Genomic DNA, 16,844 nt, shown 5'->3' with positions numbered 1-16,844 from the left:
GGGAACATAAATCAGGGAGAAGGAGGTGGTCAAGTTCAAGGGGAAACGTTGTGAATTGGGCCCAAGAACTTCCCAGGCCCCATTCTTTCCCTCTTGTCACCCCATCATAGCTTTCCTCTCCCCCACCACTTTGTTTTTTAACACTCACACCTTGTTCTAAGTTTACTCCATCAGAGACATCTGGAGCAGCGGAGAGGTACACACAGATTCCGAGAGAACCGATAAATAAATAGGATGCTTGACCTCACAAGGAACCCAGTAAGCGACCTTGGAAGGGTTTCACACAGAGGAGAGAGGTCCTAAGACCTCTTGAAAATGGGTCTCTCTGGTTTAAAATTTTAACACAGGATACACTTCTGTGTGCACAGCTCAAGATTAGTTTTTTTTTTTAAAATGACTGTTCTAAGGAGAAAAAATACTTTATTAGCTCAAAAATATCAAGGTTTCAATATTCATATATTTAAAAAGCATGGTATCCCCCATCAACTGATGGATGGAGGAACAAAATGTGGTCTTTCCATACCATGAAATATTATTAAGCTGTAAAAACAAAGTACTGACACCTGCTATAACATGGAAGAACCTTGAAAATGTTATGCTAAGTGCAAGTCAGACATAGAAGGCCACATAGTCCTAGTTATGCTACAAACTAGTAGCATGAACTTGAGCAACTCTCCTAGTCTCTAAAAAACTCAGTTTCCTCACCTGGAAAGTGGGGATAAATAAACTGGGTCTTCCTTACAGGTTTGTTAGGAAGATCTAATGAGATAACAGATGAAAAAGTACTTCAAGTGTGACAATGATGATGGCACATTTATTAATTTTATTAGTAGTAGTAGTCACAGCAACTCTGGCTTATATCAAATTAAGATGGTGACCTGCTAATCTTGTTTTAAAATTTTTTTTATTGAAGTATAGTTGCTATACAATATTATATGTCACAGGTGTGTGACATAGTGATTCACAATTTTTGAAGTTTATACTCCATGTATTGTTTTTTGTATATATATTTTTTGACTTATAGTCAGTTTACAATGTTGTGTCAATTCCATATATAGTTATTATAAAATATTGGCTGTATTCCCTGTGTTGTACATCCTTGTAGCTTATTTTACACACAGTAGTTTGTCCCTCTCAATTCCCTACCCCTATATTGCCCCTACCCCCTTCCCTCTCCCTACTGGTAATCACTAGTTTGTTCTCTATATTGTGACCAGCTAATTTTTTTTGTTTTTCAAATCTTATTTTTTATTGAAGTATAGTCAATTTACAATGTTAGTTTCAGGTGTACAGCAAAGTGATTCAGTTATACATATACATAAATATATATTTTTTCAGACTCTTTTCCATTATAGGTTATTACAAGATATGGAATATCTACTTCATATATAGTAGTGTGTATCTGTTAATCCCAAACTCCTATTCTATCCCTCCCCCCACCTTTCCCCCCTGGTAACCACAGTTTGTTTTCTATGTGACCTGCTAATCTTAAAAGACTTGGATCTTTAAGTTTGGCCTTATATGAAGTAAATAGCACAGCTTACATTTTTCACTGGTCATTGTTACCAAAGAATATATATATATTTGAGAAATAACCAGGTAATATGTATAACTATGGACCTAGAATGGATTTATTTTATTTTATTTTATTTTTTAGCATGAGTTTATTACCTGTACTTCCTTTTTATTGAAGTATATTGATGTACAATAGCATATTAATTTCAGATGTACATCATAGTGATTTGGTAATTGATATACATTTTAAATGATCACCACGATAAGTATAGTTACCATCTGTCACCATACAGAGTTGTTACAATTTTACTGACAATATTCCCTGTGTGTACACTTCATCCCTGTGACTTATTTATTTTATAGCTGGAAGTTTGTACCTCTTAATCCCCGTCACCTATTTCATCCATCCCCCCCAGCCCCTCACCCCGGCAATCACCAATTTGTTCATTATTATCTATCAGTCTGTTTCTGTTTTGGTTTGTTTTTTAGATTTGTCACATGTACTTCTTTTATCCTCATATGACCTCCATAAGCACTCTGGTAAAACTGATTTTCTTAAATTAAGCTCTTTAACTTGACAGTCTTTTCAGATGCTAGTCTTGAGTTCCAATTCACCTTGCTAAGTGTTTGGGTAGTATAGAAATTCAGCAGTACAATCAATTTCCATTTTACGGTTTAGGCCTGAGTTCATCACTGCTAATGTGGAAAGAGGCAGTCCTAGTCAAAAACTAAAGAGTTGGGAAGTAGTGAGTCCAAGTTTCTACTTCTGACTCGGATTTTCTCCTGAGTAGTTAACATTTCCATTTCGAATACATCCTCATACTCTGAGGAAGCACCCAAAGCATTTCATAAAAGGACTGCCAACATTTATAGAGGCAACTGTTTGCTCCACTACAAGTGTAATTACATTGGAAATATTCTTAAAGCATTTAAAAAGCATTGTGTTTATTTATCAATTATATCTCAAAGCTGGAAAAAAAAGAAGTATTTGGCCATCTGAACAGAGCAAAGTTCAAAGCAGTCACTTCCTTTAACAACCAATAGAAATTAAAACATTTGCCTCTGACACAATGTTTTCCTTGGAAAGCAAAACTGATGTTTAAGATGGCAACAAATGAAAATGTTTTTGAATGATAACAGATGAAAAGATTTCTGTAGAATTTCCTAAGAAGGGATAAACTTTAAGTCGATACCTGTCAGGGCCCGGGCTCAGATCAATTAGTTAATTAATACCTTTGAGCTCGAGTTGTCAAAGGGACTCCTCTGTTCTCAACATGCTTCTCTGGGTTTATACATACACATAGAAAGTTCTATGATGCCAACCCAGAATTAAATGAGATTGTATGTTACATTAATCATAATGTATTAGTTGGGGTTCTTTGGTTGCAAATGATGGAAGCCCAACTGCAAACAGGTTTAAGGACAAAAGGAAATGTTTATATATATATATTTTAATTGAAATATAGTCAGTTTACAATGTTGTGTCAACAGGAAATGTTTTGATCTGTGTAACTTTAGTCTCTCTTTGCAGCTTTAACCAATAATCCCAGCAAAGAGTTGCTCTCCTTTTCACTGGTTCCAGAAAGCCCTGGGATAGTGTCTCATTGGTTTAAACCTATCACACGGCCAAGGGGACAGAACACACTGCTTCACTAGGCCTGGGTCACCTTCCCACCCTGGAACATGGTTTGGGGTTGGGGGTGTGTGGCGGTTACTGGCAGTCTTGCCTGCACCATGTGGATTTAGAGTGGGACAGGGATGATTCTGCAGAGGAATACTGAAGTGCACAGGTGCTAAGCAGGAAAAAATAGCAGAATCCCCTTATGTACATGGCAAAGACCCGAGCACACTGTGAGACTTGATACAGTCTGTAGTATAACATAATAGCGTTTAACCTGCACACACTGTGAGGGGGCTATTATTCCTAGTCTCCAAATGCGTTTTCATTTGGTAATCCTCTCACATGTCAACAGACTTCCTGAATTCTGCACAACCTCTCAAAATCAAAGGTAATAAGGTGCAAAGGATACCTTTTAATTCTATTGTCCTCTTCCGCTTTCCGCATTTCAGAGATTCTGGTTTCTCAAAACCTATGCCTAATTTACTATAATAAAATAATAGTTCTGCTACTCAAATTCCCGCTGTTCTACTGAGGATAGATGAGATGTATGGATTCAGGCAAATGAGATGAAACCTTATCACATCACGTTACTAAAGTGAGGAATTTGTTATAAGGCAACTTCATCCTCAGACTTCATGCAAGGACATTAATGAAATACCAGAGGACCTTATTTCCAAAGATGCTATATTGTAAGGCTTGTGGCAAGGGCCCCAAAGATTGCACTATAGAGCAATTCTGTGTAGGTGGATCAGAATGTGCTATGCAAATTGGGGAAGACTGAGTCACACCTATGCATTTCCTTCCGTTTTTTTTTTTTTATTTATAGTTGTTTTATAATATTGTGTTAGTTTCAGGTGTATAGCATACTGATTGAGCATTTTTACAGGTTATACTCCACTCTAGGTTATTACAAGAGATGGCTGTAATATCCTTGTTGCTTATCTATTTTATATATAGTGGTTTGTTGCATTTTCTTCTTCATCCCTGAGAAACCCTGAGGTTAGTGTTCCTTCAAATAAGGGCCCACAGTAAAATTAAAAGACTGTTGTTCACTTATTATTATTCACCCATTCAATTCACTCATATTTCGAGTGCCCACTATATGTCAGGCCCTGGAAGACAGTACTTAAGAAGACATTTCTCCTGTCCTCAAGGACTTGAGAACCTATCTAGATGACATAGCTGCAAGCAATTTCAGTACATGATGAGAATCAGTACGAGGGCGACAGGACAAAGGGACATGAGAGAAGATGTCTGGCTCAGGGACTGTGGCAGAGCTTCACAGAGGAGGTAATCATTTCTAATGACTGCGTAATTAACCATCCTACGGATGACACAGAAGGAGCTCATGTAAGCCCAGTCTTCTCTCTCTCTTATGTTTGCCTGTCTGTCTGTCTGTTTGTCTACCACCTACCTATTATCTACCTATCTATCTGCCTAGCCACTCAATGTTTCTTCCAACACTTTTCAGTGCTTATAGATGGCATATAGTTGAGATTTTGCATATTCATCTTGCATGCAGATAACCAGTCGACAAAAGATCATGAACGTTTTTCATGTTCTTAAAAATTCCTCAAGAATGTTAGTTTGAAAAATTAGATTTTGGGGGAAGGGTGTAGCTCAGTGGTAGTGCCTCCAATCAATCAATAAACTTAATTACCTACCCCTCCAAAAAAATTTTAAAAATAGATTTTTATTTTACGATGATTATAAAGTTATAAGCAGTTGTAACAAATAATACAGAGAGATTTCACATTCGCTTTACCGAGATTCCCCCACGAGAACATCTGGTGAAACTATTACACATATCACAACAAGTATATTGACATTGATGCAATAAGATACAGAGCAGTTCCATCACAAGGGAATGTCATTTTTATTAGCTGTTTAATAATCTATTTTTGAATGTATGATGACTTATTAATCTTGCTATTGTTTGAAATAAATAATGCTTAGAGAACATCCTTGTATATAAATCTTTGCTGAAATCTCTGATTATTTCTGTAGGAGAAACTCCTAGAAGGAGATTTGCTAAATCAAATGATATGTACGTTTTTAGGTTCTCAATACTGATTGTCAAATTGCTTTGCAGAAAGATTGTACCAACTTACACTCCTGCAGCGCATGAAAGTGCTTGGCTGACCACACTAAGTGATGTTGAGTATTTATTTAAAAAGTCTTTGCCAGTTTTATGAGAAAACTGATATTTTGAGATTCTTTTGGTTGATTTGTGTATTGAAGGAAAACATTTTTATGTATACATATGTATGTGTATATATTAGGTTTAAAAAATTTTTTCTCCTGAGAGCTCTCTTCCTATCTTTTGACCATTTCCATTGCATTCTTATTTATTTATACTCTTTACATATTAAGGATATTATTTTTAAACTACTTTATTGAGATAAAATTAATATACCATACATTTTGCCCATTTAAATTATACAATTGAAAGGCTTTTACAAGATATGGAAGCAACCTAAGCATCTATCAACAGGTGAATGGATAAAGAAGATGTGGTATACATACATATACAGTGGAATACTACTCAGCCATGAAGAGAAGGAGATTTTGTCATTTGCAACAATATAAATGGACCTGGAAGGTATTCTTTTCATTTTTCTGATAGTGTCCTTTGAAGGACAATTAAAATTTTTTTATGATATCCAGTTTATTTAGTTATTCTTTTGTTGTTGTGCTTTTGGCGTGGTATCTAAGAAACCATTGCCTAATTCAAGGCCATGATTATGCCCCTCTCCTTTTCTAACAGTTTTGTAGTTTCAACTCTTATATTTAGGTCATTGTTGTACTGTGAATACTTTTTGTATATGATGTAAGGTAGGGGGTCCAAATTCATCCTTTTGCACATGGATATCCAGTTGTCCCAGTACCATGTTGAAAAAAATTACTTTTTGTCCACTGACTTGTCTTGGCATCATGGTCAAAAAATAATTGACTCTAGATGTAAGGGTTTGTTTCTTGATTCTCAGTTATAGTCCACTGAGCTATAAGTTTGTTCTTATGTTGGTATCACACTGTTTTGATTACTGCAGCTTTGTAGCCAGTTTTGAAATCAGGAAGTGTGATCCTCCAACTTTGTTCTTTTCAAGATTGTTTTTGGCTATTCCAGGTCCCTTGAAGGATATTATTCTCTTGATCACTATATTTCTTTGCAAATGACTTCCAATTTGCTGTTTGACTTTGTTTATGAGGTTTAGTTATACAGAAGTTTTAAATTTTATGTCAGTTTATTGATTTTTTAAAAATTACAATTTGTTTCCTCTGACAGGTTACAAGACAAACACCTAGTTTGCTTGAGTTTTAAAAGGATATTTCTTTTGCCCCACTTGAATGACCAATAAAGACATAAGTCCAAATGGCAAAGTGAAAGGGAGATTATTTGTTGATCATTTTTTATTTTTCTGTTGCTCTTATTTTTATTTTTTATGATAATTATCAATTCCTTTTTCCTTCCAGTATTATTGAGATATAATTGAAATACAGCACTCTTTAAGGTGTACAGCGTAATGATTTGACTTACATACATCATGAAATGATTATCACAATAGGTTTAATGAACATCCATCCTCTCATATAGATACAAAATAAAAGAAATAGAAAATATATTGTTCCTTATAATGAGAACTCTTAGGATTTACTCTCTTAACTTTCATATATAATATACAGCAGTGTTACCTTTATTATGTTGTACATTACGTCCCTAGTACTTATTTATCTTACAATTGGAAGTTTGTACCTTTTGACCACCTTTCTCCAATTCCCCTGCCCCCTCACACCCCGCCACTGATAAGCACATATCTGATCTCTTTTTCTGTGAGTTTGTTTGTTTTTAAAGTATAATTGACCTACAACACTATGTTAGTTCCTGTTATACAACATAGCAATTCAATATTTCTATACATTTCAAAATGATCACCATGATACATCTACTTACAATCTTACAAAATATTACATTATTATTTTACATTCCCTACAGTGTACATTTCATCCCTGTGACTCTTATTTTGTAACTGGAACTTTGTACCTCTTAACCTCCCTCCCCTGTTTCACTCATCCCACCCCCGTGCTTCCCTCTAGCAACCGTTTGTTCTCTGTATCTGTGACTCTGTTTCTATTTCGTTACATTTATTTGTTTTGTTTTTTAGATTACACATATAAGTGAAATCATATTTGTCTTTCTTTGTCTGACTTGTTTCACTTAGCATAATATTCTCAGAGTCCATCCAGGTTGTCACAAATGGCAAGATTTCATTTTTGCTTTATGGCTGAGTAATATTCCATTGTATGTATATACAACATCTTCTTTATTCATTCATTTATCGATGGACACCTTGGTTGCTTCCATATCTTGGCTATTGGAAAAAAATGCTTCAATGAACATTGGGGTGAATATATCTTTTCGAATCAGTGTCGTTGATTTCTTTGGAAAAATACCCGAAAGTGGAATTGCTGGATCATATGGCACTTCTGTTTTTAATTTTTTGAGGAAACTCCATACTGTTTGCCATACTGGCTGTACCAGCTTACATTCTCACCAATAATGCACAACATTTCCTTTTTCTCCACATCCTCACCAGCACTTATCTCCTGCCTTTTTAATAACAGCCATTCTGACAGGTGTGAAGTGATATCACATTGTGGTTTTGATTTGCATTTCCTGGATGATTAGTGATGTTGAGCATCTTTTATGTGTCTGTTGGCCATCTGCATGTCTTCTTTGGAAAAATGTCTATTCAGTTCCTCTGCCCATTTTTACTCGGGCTGATTTTTGATGTTGAATTGTATGAGTTCTTTATATATTTTAGATATAAACCCTGTATCACATATATCTTATGCAAATATCTTCTCCCATTCTGTAGGCAACCTTTTTGTTTTGTTGAATAGTTTCCTTTGCTATGTAAAAGCTTTTTAGTTTGAATAGGTCCCATTTGTTTATTTTTGTTTTTATTTCCATTGCCTGAGGAGATGTAACCAAAAAAAAAAAAAATTGCTGAGAACAATATCAAAGAGCATACTGCTTATGTTTTCTTCTAGGAGATCGGGTCTTACACTGAAGTCTTTAATCCATTTTGAGTTTATTTTTGTATATGGCATGAGAAAGTAGTCCAGTTTGATTCTTTTGCATGTAGCTGTCCAGTTTTCCCAGCACCATTTACTACAGAGACTGTCTTTCCCCCATTGTGTATTCTTGCCTCCTTTGTCATAGATTAATTTCCCATGTGAGTGTGGGTTCATTTCTGGACTCTCTGTTCTGTTCCATTGGGCTATGTGTCTGTTTTTCTGCCAGTACCATACTGTTTTGATTACTATAGCTTTGTAGTATCATTTGAAACCAAGGAGTCTTGCTTTTATATTCAGAAAAATTATTTTTCATTGTTAATTTCTCAGACCTTTCTGAACCTAAATTTCTGAACCTAAATTTATTTTTCTATTTGTTTCCTTCTTTATTTAGAAAATGAGTTACAGAAAAACCAATCACTTATTGTGAAAAATTTAACTTAATTACTTATAAAGCAAAGAGTGAGAACTCCCCCATAACCAAGTGATTCCCAGTCTCACTCTCCAGAGATCACCACTATTAGCAACTTGTATCTCTCCCAGCCATTTTCTATGCAGATACACATGTATAGTGTTTAAAAAGTGGGATCAAACTAATAAATATTCTTCTGCATCTTACTTTTTTCACTTGACAGTATAGCAGGGCATCTTCCTATATGTGGCCAATCACATACTTTTTTGTTATGCTACCTAAAGCCTTCTCCACCCCATGGTTATAAACATATCCTCCTATGTAGTCATCTAGTACTTTTATAGACTATTTTTTATTTATTTTTAACTTAAAAGAAAGTTATTAAATTAAAATAAAGTTGTAAAAGAACAACAACTGTAGCATCAGTAGAATTCTTAATGTCATCTTGTCTACAACAGAGGGGACAGTAATAAGCTCCTCTCCCGTCTGCGCATATTCAAGAGAGGGGCTGGAGAACATGCTGCCTGTTGACACATTCAGAGCTCAAACTGGCTAGAGGAAGAGGGGAGTGTGTGTGTGTGTGTGTGTGTGTGTGTGTGTGTGTGTGTGTGTGTTTGCCCGCACGTACGTTTTCCTCTCCACCTTACTCATGCCTTTTGTACTTGTCTGCACCCATTCTCTGGAGGTATAAATCAGTGATTCCTCATAGAGTGTTCAAATGGTTGGTCTATGTAACATCAGACCACTCTCCTCTGCCAGAAAATTTTGAGAAGGATAAGGATTAAAGAAAGAAGTGACACTTGCAATTCCCATAAAGATTTCTAGCATTGGAGCAAAATCCCGATGGCATTGATTCGGTTTCAGACTTACACTTTTAAAGTTGACATCCCCTGGCCTCTTCTGACATCTCATCCTGACCTCACTGGGCAGCTCTCTGGGCAGCTCCCTGGGGCGGGCTCCCGCAGGCCCTGCACACTCTCTTCCTTCCTTCCTCCATCTTTCCTCGGCCCTGAGCGATCTGGGGCAAGGCAAGAGCTCCGGCTCCTTCCCTGTCCCACCTGACTTCTTTAAGGGGTCACTTCCTCTTGCCTTTCGGTTTTCTTGTGCTCTCAGTATTCTTGAGCCCTCTCTAGGATACGTCAAGTTTCCAAAGCCTCTGAGGGATGGCAGCCCAGGTGCCTATACGGGAGGCTTCCTGAGACCTCAGCGTTTGAGATCAGGGATCTGGAGGGCAGGGGACTTAGCATCCCCAAAAGGTCGAAATGAGTGTGTGTGTGTTTGCGCTGGGGGTGGGGAGGGCATATTCTGGTTTTAGCACAGACCCCTCCAGAGAGAGTCTCCTCTCGGCACCGGTAAGGACAGCAGTCCTGGTAGGGCTACCGCAAGTGCCCTCGCAGAGCAACTCCCGCGCGCGCCGAACCTTTGCCTCGGTCAGCGCTGGCCGGATGCTAAGGAACCGCGGAGACTTGCAAGAGTTGCCATGGGAGTGCGAGGCCGGCCATCTCCTCCCACCACGTGTGCTCGCTTAGGCCGGCCTTCCCTCCCCTGACAATGGGCGTCTCCGCAGGGGCTCTCCCTTTAGGCTTCCCGAGTGCCTCCTCCCCCTCCCCCGCCTCCCCTCCTCCGGGAAGCTAAGCGGGGGCGTGAGTGCGCACCCGGGAGGAGTTGCCCTCGCGGCGGCCGCGGCCAGAGGCGCTCCGCCGGAGCCGCAAACTCCGAGCAAGTCCCCGGTCTCCGGCGCTTCGGGCCCCGCGAGCGGGCGCGGGAGGGCGGGCCGCGGTGGCCGGGCGGCGGGGCCGAACAGGCGGGCCGCAGACCCCCCCGGCGGGGCCCGGGCGCGCGGGGCTGGACGCGGGGTGGAGTTGGGCGGCGGGTCGGGCTGGCGGTCCCGGCCCGGAGCCCCGCGCGAGGATGGCGGCCGCAGGCTCCCAGCCCCACCTAGGCTCGCCCGCCTGGCACGCGCCCCGGGCCCCGGCGCCGCGGACCCCCGCGCCGGGCAGCAGGACGCCGGGCCGGCCTCGGGACCGGGCCGGCCGCGCGTTGATGTCGGCCGCCCAGGCCATCCCTCTGCAGGTGGACATGGCCATGGCCCTGCAGCGCGTGCGGATTTCCGATAAGTACGGCAAGAGCTACCTCTGCCTGCTGCAGGCGGTCTTCGTCGCAGGTACGTCCCCGCCTGTGCGCGCCGCCGGGCGGCCTCCGCCTCCCGCCCCGCTCGCATGCAGCTCTCCTCCCGCGCTCCGTCCCGGCCGGCCGGCGGGCACACTTTGTCTTCCCTCCCAGCCGCGAGCGCCCTTGGCCGGCCGGCCGGCCGTTGTTCCCCGCCGCCCCGGGCCGCGCGGCCGGCGGACCGTGAGAAAGTCCGGGAGGCGGTGTGAGGACGTCTCCGCCGTGGCCTGTTAGGTCCCCTCTCCGCTTCTCACCCGCTCCCGTGTGTCGCCGGAGAGGTGGGGCTAGACGGTACCTGCCAACTCCGCATCCCGCCGACCAGAAGCCGGCCTCCCGGGGATACAGGTCCCTTGTAGTATTGCCTGAATTCTACAAAAACGGGGATGGGGGAATGAATAACACGTTTGGGGAAACCTAGTCCAAAAAGGCGCTGGGATTCGGAGACCCTGGGCACCGCCGTTGGAGGAGGAGTTGTAGAGAAACAGTGCCGCCGCCGACTTTCACCCAGGTTAATGCATCTTTCCAGCCGGGTCCCCGAGTTTCCTGTCTCCTGGGGTCCTCACTACAAAGGCAGAAGTTTTTGTTTGCCTGGCAGGATAAACAAAAAGAGCCAGCAAACCGCACATCCTTTACTGCCACTGCCGCGCTTTGGGTGAGGTGTGAGCGGGGTACCGTGGACGTGGTCACTTGCCAGCCTGGCTGCACACACGTTTACCTCGCCCGAGATGCCAGGCTTTGGGGTTGGTGCCGCAGGGAAGATGCAGTGGGCTCTGGGCTGAGAGAGGTTCCTAGGGGGCCATGCAGACTGGGAATAGGGTGTAGTTCCGGTACCTTAAATTCAGCCAGGGATTTTTAGACAAGTTTTTGAGGTACTGCAGTTGATGGACGTGTCTTCCTCTGAACCTGTCGAGAGTTTTACCTTAACAATTTCCAAGCCTTACAGTGGGAGTTTGGCACCCAAAGAATAGACTTGGTGACAATTTCCCGCAAATCAGGTAGCCCCCCTCCCCACACCTTCCAAATACTATCCCTCCTTATTCAGGGCTACCCATGAATCCAGAGGAAGCCACACAAAGCGCTGTAGTTAGACCACAGTAAGTCAAGGCTGCAGCCTGTGCATTTTCAGATCTTGCCTGGGGTTTTTCAAGGTGGGCAGTATTGTTTCCCGTGTGTAGTAAATCACTAAGAGGGGTGCAGGGATGGGGCACACCCGCCTTCAGGTCTCAAGCAGTTTGGGATGCTACAGCAGCATCTCACTGGAACCCATGCAGCTCAGCAGAATGTGGAAAGTGCTTTGTGTCTTGTCCTTTCCCTCCTGAATCTTCCTGAGAGTTTAAAAAATCGCCATAGGAGAAATGTATGCTCTATCACAAAAATTAAGCTAGCTATATTATGAACTCTTAAGTTGGCATTTCTACCTCCAGTGATTTCTCTTATTTCCATAGTTGTGTGATGTTTCATCTTCCTGTACCGCTGAAGCCTCCGGCACGCAGGCAGGCTCCTGTTGCCTGGGCACCGTGACGCGTCACGGCACCTAAATGACACCAGTTGCTGCGCTTTCACACGGGCGTGCGGTACTTCTCTGCCTTTCAGCCTTTTTAGCAGTAATGTTCATCTCTGTGTGGACCAACGGAGTGTTTTGCAGTGGTTTGTACCTATGCCGTTAGGACACACACCTTAGTTTTACGTGTGAAAAAGATTTCATATATTTGGAAAATATTCGTCTATTTAAAAATATGCTTACAAAGCTTTTCATTGTGGTACAAAACTTTCTGAGAGGTCATTTCAATAATGGCCGTTTAGAGACAGCTCGCACCAGGACACGCTATGGTATAATAAGCTAATTACACATGCTTGTGCAGGATCTGTGTGGGGCGGCCAGAAAAGGGGATGATTGACTCTACTTAGGGAGTTAAGGGAAGACTTCAGGGAGAGGATGATGGATGAATTGAATCTTCAAGGTTGCGCACAAATTTCCGGGTGGACTGGGGATGGGGATGGTGTGTGGTGGGGAAAGGCAGGGAGAAATAATCCAGGAAAAGGAAATAAGATGTGCAGAAACAAGCAGAAAGGGGTCAGCATGGTAGGTTTGGGGATTTTTTTTTTTAATGATTAATGTGTAAAGTGTGGGAAGTACAGGACAGAGAAATTTGGAGAGATAAGCAGAGGCTGCATCAGGCAGAGCCTTGTAAGGTATATTAAAGGGCTTGACTTTATTTGTAGGGCAATGGGGAGTCATTGGAGTGTTGTAGACAGGGGAATGGAACAAGGCTGCTGCGTATGGTTGTACAGGCTGTGCACTGCAAAACCGCGAATGATGCCCTTGCTAGGGTTGTACAGTGCACAGTGTGCGCAGGGGTCAACAGTGGCAACGCACGGTGGGGCTTCCTGCTTTTACAAATACCACGCTGGCAGTGTGTAGGAGGACAGTGTGTGGAGTCCACAGTGGGGAGGAGGAAGACTGTAAGTAGGGCGGCCAGTAAGAAAGCAGTCGTAGAAAGCTGGGCAAGGATGGATGAAGGCATGGACTAAGTCGGTTCTGGGAATGGGGAGAAGCCTGAGGAATTGAGAAGGTAGAATTGATTTGACTTGGCGACTAGCTGCAAGGTTTGAGGGACAGGGAAGGAGACCAGGTTAATTCCAGGTTTCTGGTTAGGGTGATGGGGTGAGGAGAGATGTCATTAAGACAGGGAATGGAGGAGGAAGAGGAAATTGGGGGTTCAGTTTTGGGTATGTGGTTTCTGCATATGTGGTCTGGAGCTGGGAAAAAGCAAATGCTATTTCTTACAATCATCTGTGGCGTCCATCAAACAACTCCTGGCACAGAAGTTCTTTCCTTCAGTTACTTCCGTGGGTTATCTTGATAATTCAGAAAGCCTAGCCTAGATGTAGCCCACATTTATTATAAAATTACCTTTTGAACTTGCCCTTAAATAGAGGTTCCCCTCCTCATCACACTTTCCTTACCTGATGATGGGGGGAAAAGGGAAAAAAGGAAAGAAATGGTTTGCATTCCTTGCAGGACAGAAGAACACCGACTATACTGATGTAAGGTATACTGATCAGATAACTTAGGTAAGGAGCTGTGAAGCCCTATTCACTGCAAATTTGATTTTGTCAGAGTTTAGCTCAAGAAGATGTGTAAATCACAACAAAAGTTGATTATTCAGTATACATTGCAACATGGTATAAAAATGTCTTTCAGTGATGGTGGGTCATTTGCTGGGCAGCACTCACTGCTGAGTTGCTCCACATCACTGACTTTCTGGGTAACTGAGGTTCAGCACTTTAAGTGCTTCATTTTTTCCCTCGCCCAAATCTCTAACCATTTTGGGTGGAAAGCTTTTCAAAAGCAGTGTTTACCTTCCTGACTCCTGAACCTGGAAATAATTGCATCCTTGCTTGATAACTCAAGATTATCCTTATAATAGCATTATTAGTTGTTTTAATTTGCTGTATACAGTGATGCCTCAAGGGCTCCTAAACTGTGGCGGGTCTGTTTGTTCCTGCATTAACTGGGGCACAGGTTGTTCTGCCTCTTAATTTGCAACATCTGGTTTTCTAATCTTCCCATATATCCCCTGTCAGCTGCCGTTTCTTGCTGCTCTTACTTTAACTCCTTGTACCAACCAGCAGTTACTGCCTAATCCTCCATGCTCCCTCCTTCATTGCCCCTTCTGATGTGTTGTGATGGGCTAGAAAGCGGGATAACCAAACTTGTCAGACTTGTCTGCAGAATATGAGTAAATAGACAATGAATAGGGCTGTGGGGAATCATCTTCTGCTAACGTATATGAACTTTGGTACATGGACTCTGATGTCTCTTCTGGTCGCATAAAAGCTTTTTTTTTTTTTTTAAAAATTGAAGTATAGTTGACTTACAATCATATTCATTTATTTGTGTACAACATAGTGATTCAATATTTTTATAAATTATACTCCATATAAAGTTATTACAAAATATTGACTGTTCCCTGTGCTGTATGTTACTTCCTTGTATCTTATTCTATACTTAGTAGCTTGTACCTCTTAATCCCCTTCCCTCTCCCTGCTGGTAACCACTAGTCTGTCCTCTGTGAGTCTGTTTCTATTCCTAAAAGCTTTTTATTTATCTTTTCTAGTTCTCATTGTGTCCTGGAGAGTTGATGCTGTTACATAAGCTACAGTAAACTTGTGTTCTCTTGTAAATTGTGGTATCACAATATATGCAATTGTCATATTTTGCTTTCTTGTAAAACAAAGAAGTGTGCTCACAGTCTACCAGAAAATCGAGATGCATTTTATCCATTGTATTTCTCAGGCACGCCTGCAAGTGCTTGGCACTAGGAGGCACTTCAGTCTTAGATGTTGCCCCAGAGGCTTGAAGGCAACTGTCCCAATACAGCATCTTCTCCAGCAAGTACCCTCTGAAGACTCAGTAAGAAACCTGCTCCTCACCTGCCCCAGGGCAGAAGTGGGGGTCCGCCCCCCCAGGGAGATGCCTCCTGTCTGATTGCTGCCAAGGTCTTGTCCTGGAGGTGGTTCACTCCTGGCAAGAGGCCAGCATCACAGCCCTTCCTCTCATTTATTTTTCACCCAAACCCTCCCCTCATTGTATATGCATGACAAATGGAAGGATGCACCCGACTTCTTGTCATTGAGCAAAGACCTAAGGGAGGTGAGAACGTGGTCAGGGGGCTCCAGAGGAGGTTTCTGGGCAGAGGGGACAATCAGAAGTAAAGGCCTGGAGATTAGAAAGTATTGACAAGTTCAGGGAACGGGAAGAGGACCAGTGTGGCTGAAGCAGTGTGTGTGTGATGAAGTCAGAGATGTAATGGGTCTGGATCACATAGGGCTTGCTAAGGACTTTGACTTTTACTGGGTCAGATGAGGAGCCGTAGGAAGGTCTGAGCAAACCTTGAGTGACTTACACTGCTCTGGATGCTGTGTGGAGAATAAGGCAAAGGGGAGATGAAGGGGAAAACGGGGCAGCCAATTAGGAAGCTCTTAGGGTTGATGGTGGTGGCCTGAACCAGAGAGGTGATAATGAGGGTGGTGAGCAGGGCTGAGAGTCTGAGTACGGTTTGACGGTAGACCCCCAACGATTTGCTAATAGTTTGGATGTGGGCTCTGAGAGGAAGAGAGCAGTCAAGGAAGACTGACTGTAAGAACTTCGGCCTGAGCAAGTGGATGGCAGGAATTGTCATCAGTGGAGATGGAGGTGCCTACAGGGGGAGCAGCTTGTCAGGGAAATCAGGAGGGTCAGAAGTTTGGTTTGGTACTTGCCGACACTTGGAGGCACCTATTCGACATCCATGCGAGATGCTGGGTAGGAAAATGGATACAGGAATCTGGCCTTCAAGGAAGGGACCCAGGGGGAGGATGTACATTTGGGAGTCAGCCACCTCAGAGGTGGTATTTAAAGCCTGGCTGAGTGAGCCTAGCTAGAGAAGAGATCAGTCAGAAGAGATGTTTGCTTCGCACCAGTGAAGACTTGGGGGTGACTTCCTCCCAGAGCCACATTTACGAAAGCACAAGAGAAAGATGTGCTCCAAAAAGATCATTTCTGTGGTTTGTTGTTTAAATGTTTGCACCGTCAGATTTGCTCCCAGGTCACTTTGACTCATGTTCCTTTGCTCACAGTCTGGAACCAACATAATCTATGCCTGGGGGGAAAGAGGAGGTCTATGATTAAAGCTCTCCAAAGAGAGAAACTGCAACATCAGTGTTAAATGCTTCTTCTTTGTGGGTGTAAGAAAACTGTAGTTTAGTCACTGACGACTTAAATTCGTGCTGCAGACGAATTCCTTCCCATCTTATTCTTTCTCCAGCAGCAATGCTAAGCAGCCACTATTGCTTTCCATTTGAGAAGCCCTTTGTTCAGTTACCTCCTGTCATTTTCAATACATAATGTAATTTTCATTAAAAAATCACATTTTAATGGAAAAATCAAAGCCTGATGACAAATTGGAAGGACCAGTGTATACTCAACAATAAAATTCGGGGCTTTAGAAAATAGCTGAATTAGCAAATATAGGGACATTTTAATATATTGAAATTTAGTCCTAAAGG

The 16,844-nt window shown here is 42.3% G+C and overlaps 1 protein-coding gene and 1 non-coding gene across 7 annotated transcripts in view; one reads left to right on the top strand and one right to left on the bottom strand.

Moving 5' to 3' along the window:
• Nucleotides 1-6,404: 6,404 nt before the first annotated feature.
• Nucleotides 6,405-6,531, bottom strand: LOC123616169 (small nucleolar RNA SNORA27). Its single transcript, XR_006724053.1, has one exon. It is a non-coding gene; the product is annotated as a small nucleolar RNA SNORA27 (small nucleolar RNA).
• Nucleotides 6,532-10,454: 3,923 nt separating this feature from the next.
• The window catches only part of MCF2 (MCF.2 cell line derived transforming sequence), a 98,938-nt gene continuing 92,548 nt past the window's right edge, over nt 10,455-16,844 (top strand). For all 6 annotated transcript variants that reach the window (XM_074359691.1, XM_074359688.1, XM_074359690.1 and 3 more), the window contains exon 1: nt 10,455-10,788. In XM_074359691.1, the coding sequence (XP_074215792.1) occupies nt 10,536-10,788 (253 nt within the window). In that variant the 5' untranslated portion in view covers nt 10,455-10,535. The remainder of the gene's footprint in view (nt 10,789-16,844) is intronic.

Source organism: Camelus bactrianus, chromosome X, assembly GCF_048773025.1.
Source record: "Camelus bactrianus isolate YW-2024 breed Bactrian camel chromosome X, ASM4877302v1, whole genome shotgun sequence".
NCBI classification, from domain to species: Eukaryota; Metazoa; Chordata; class Mammalia; order Artiodactyla; family Camelidae; genus Camelus; species Camelus bactrianus.
This window is presented reverse-complemented; position numbering and strand designations above follow the sequence as displayed.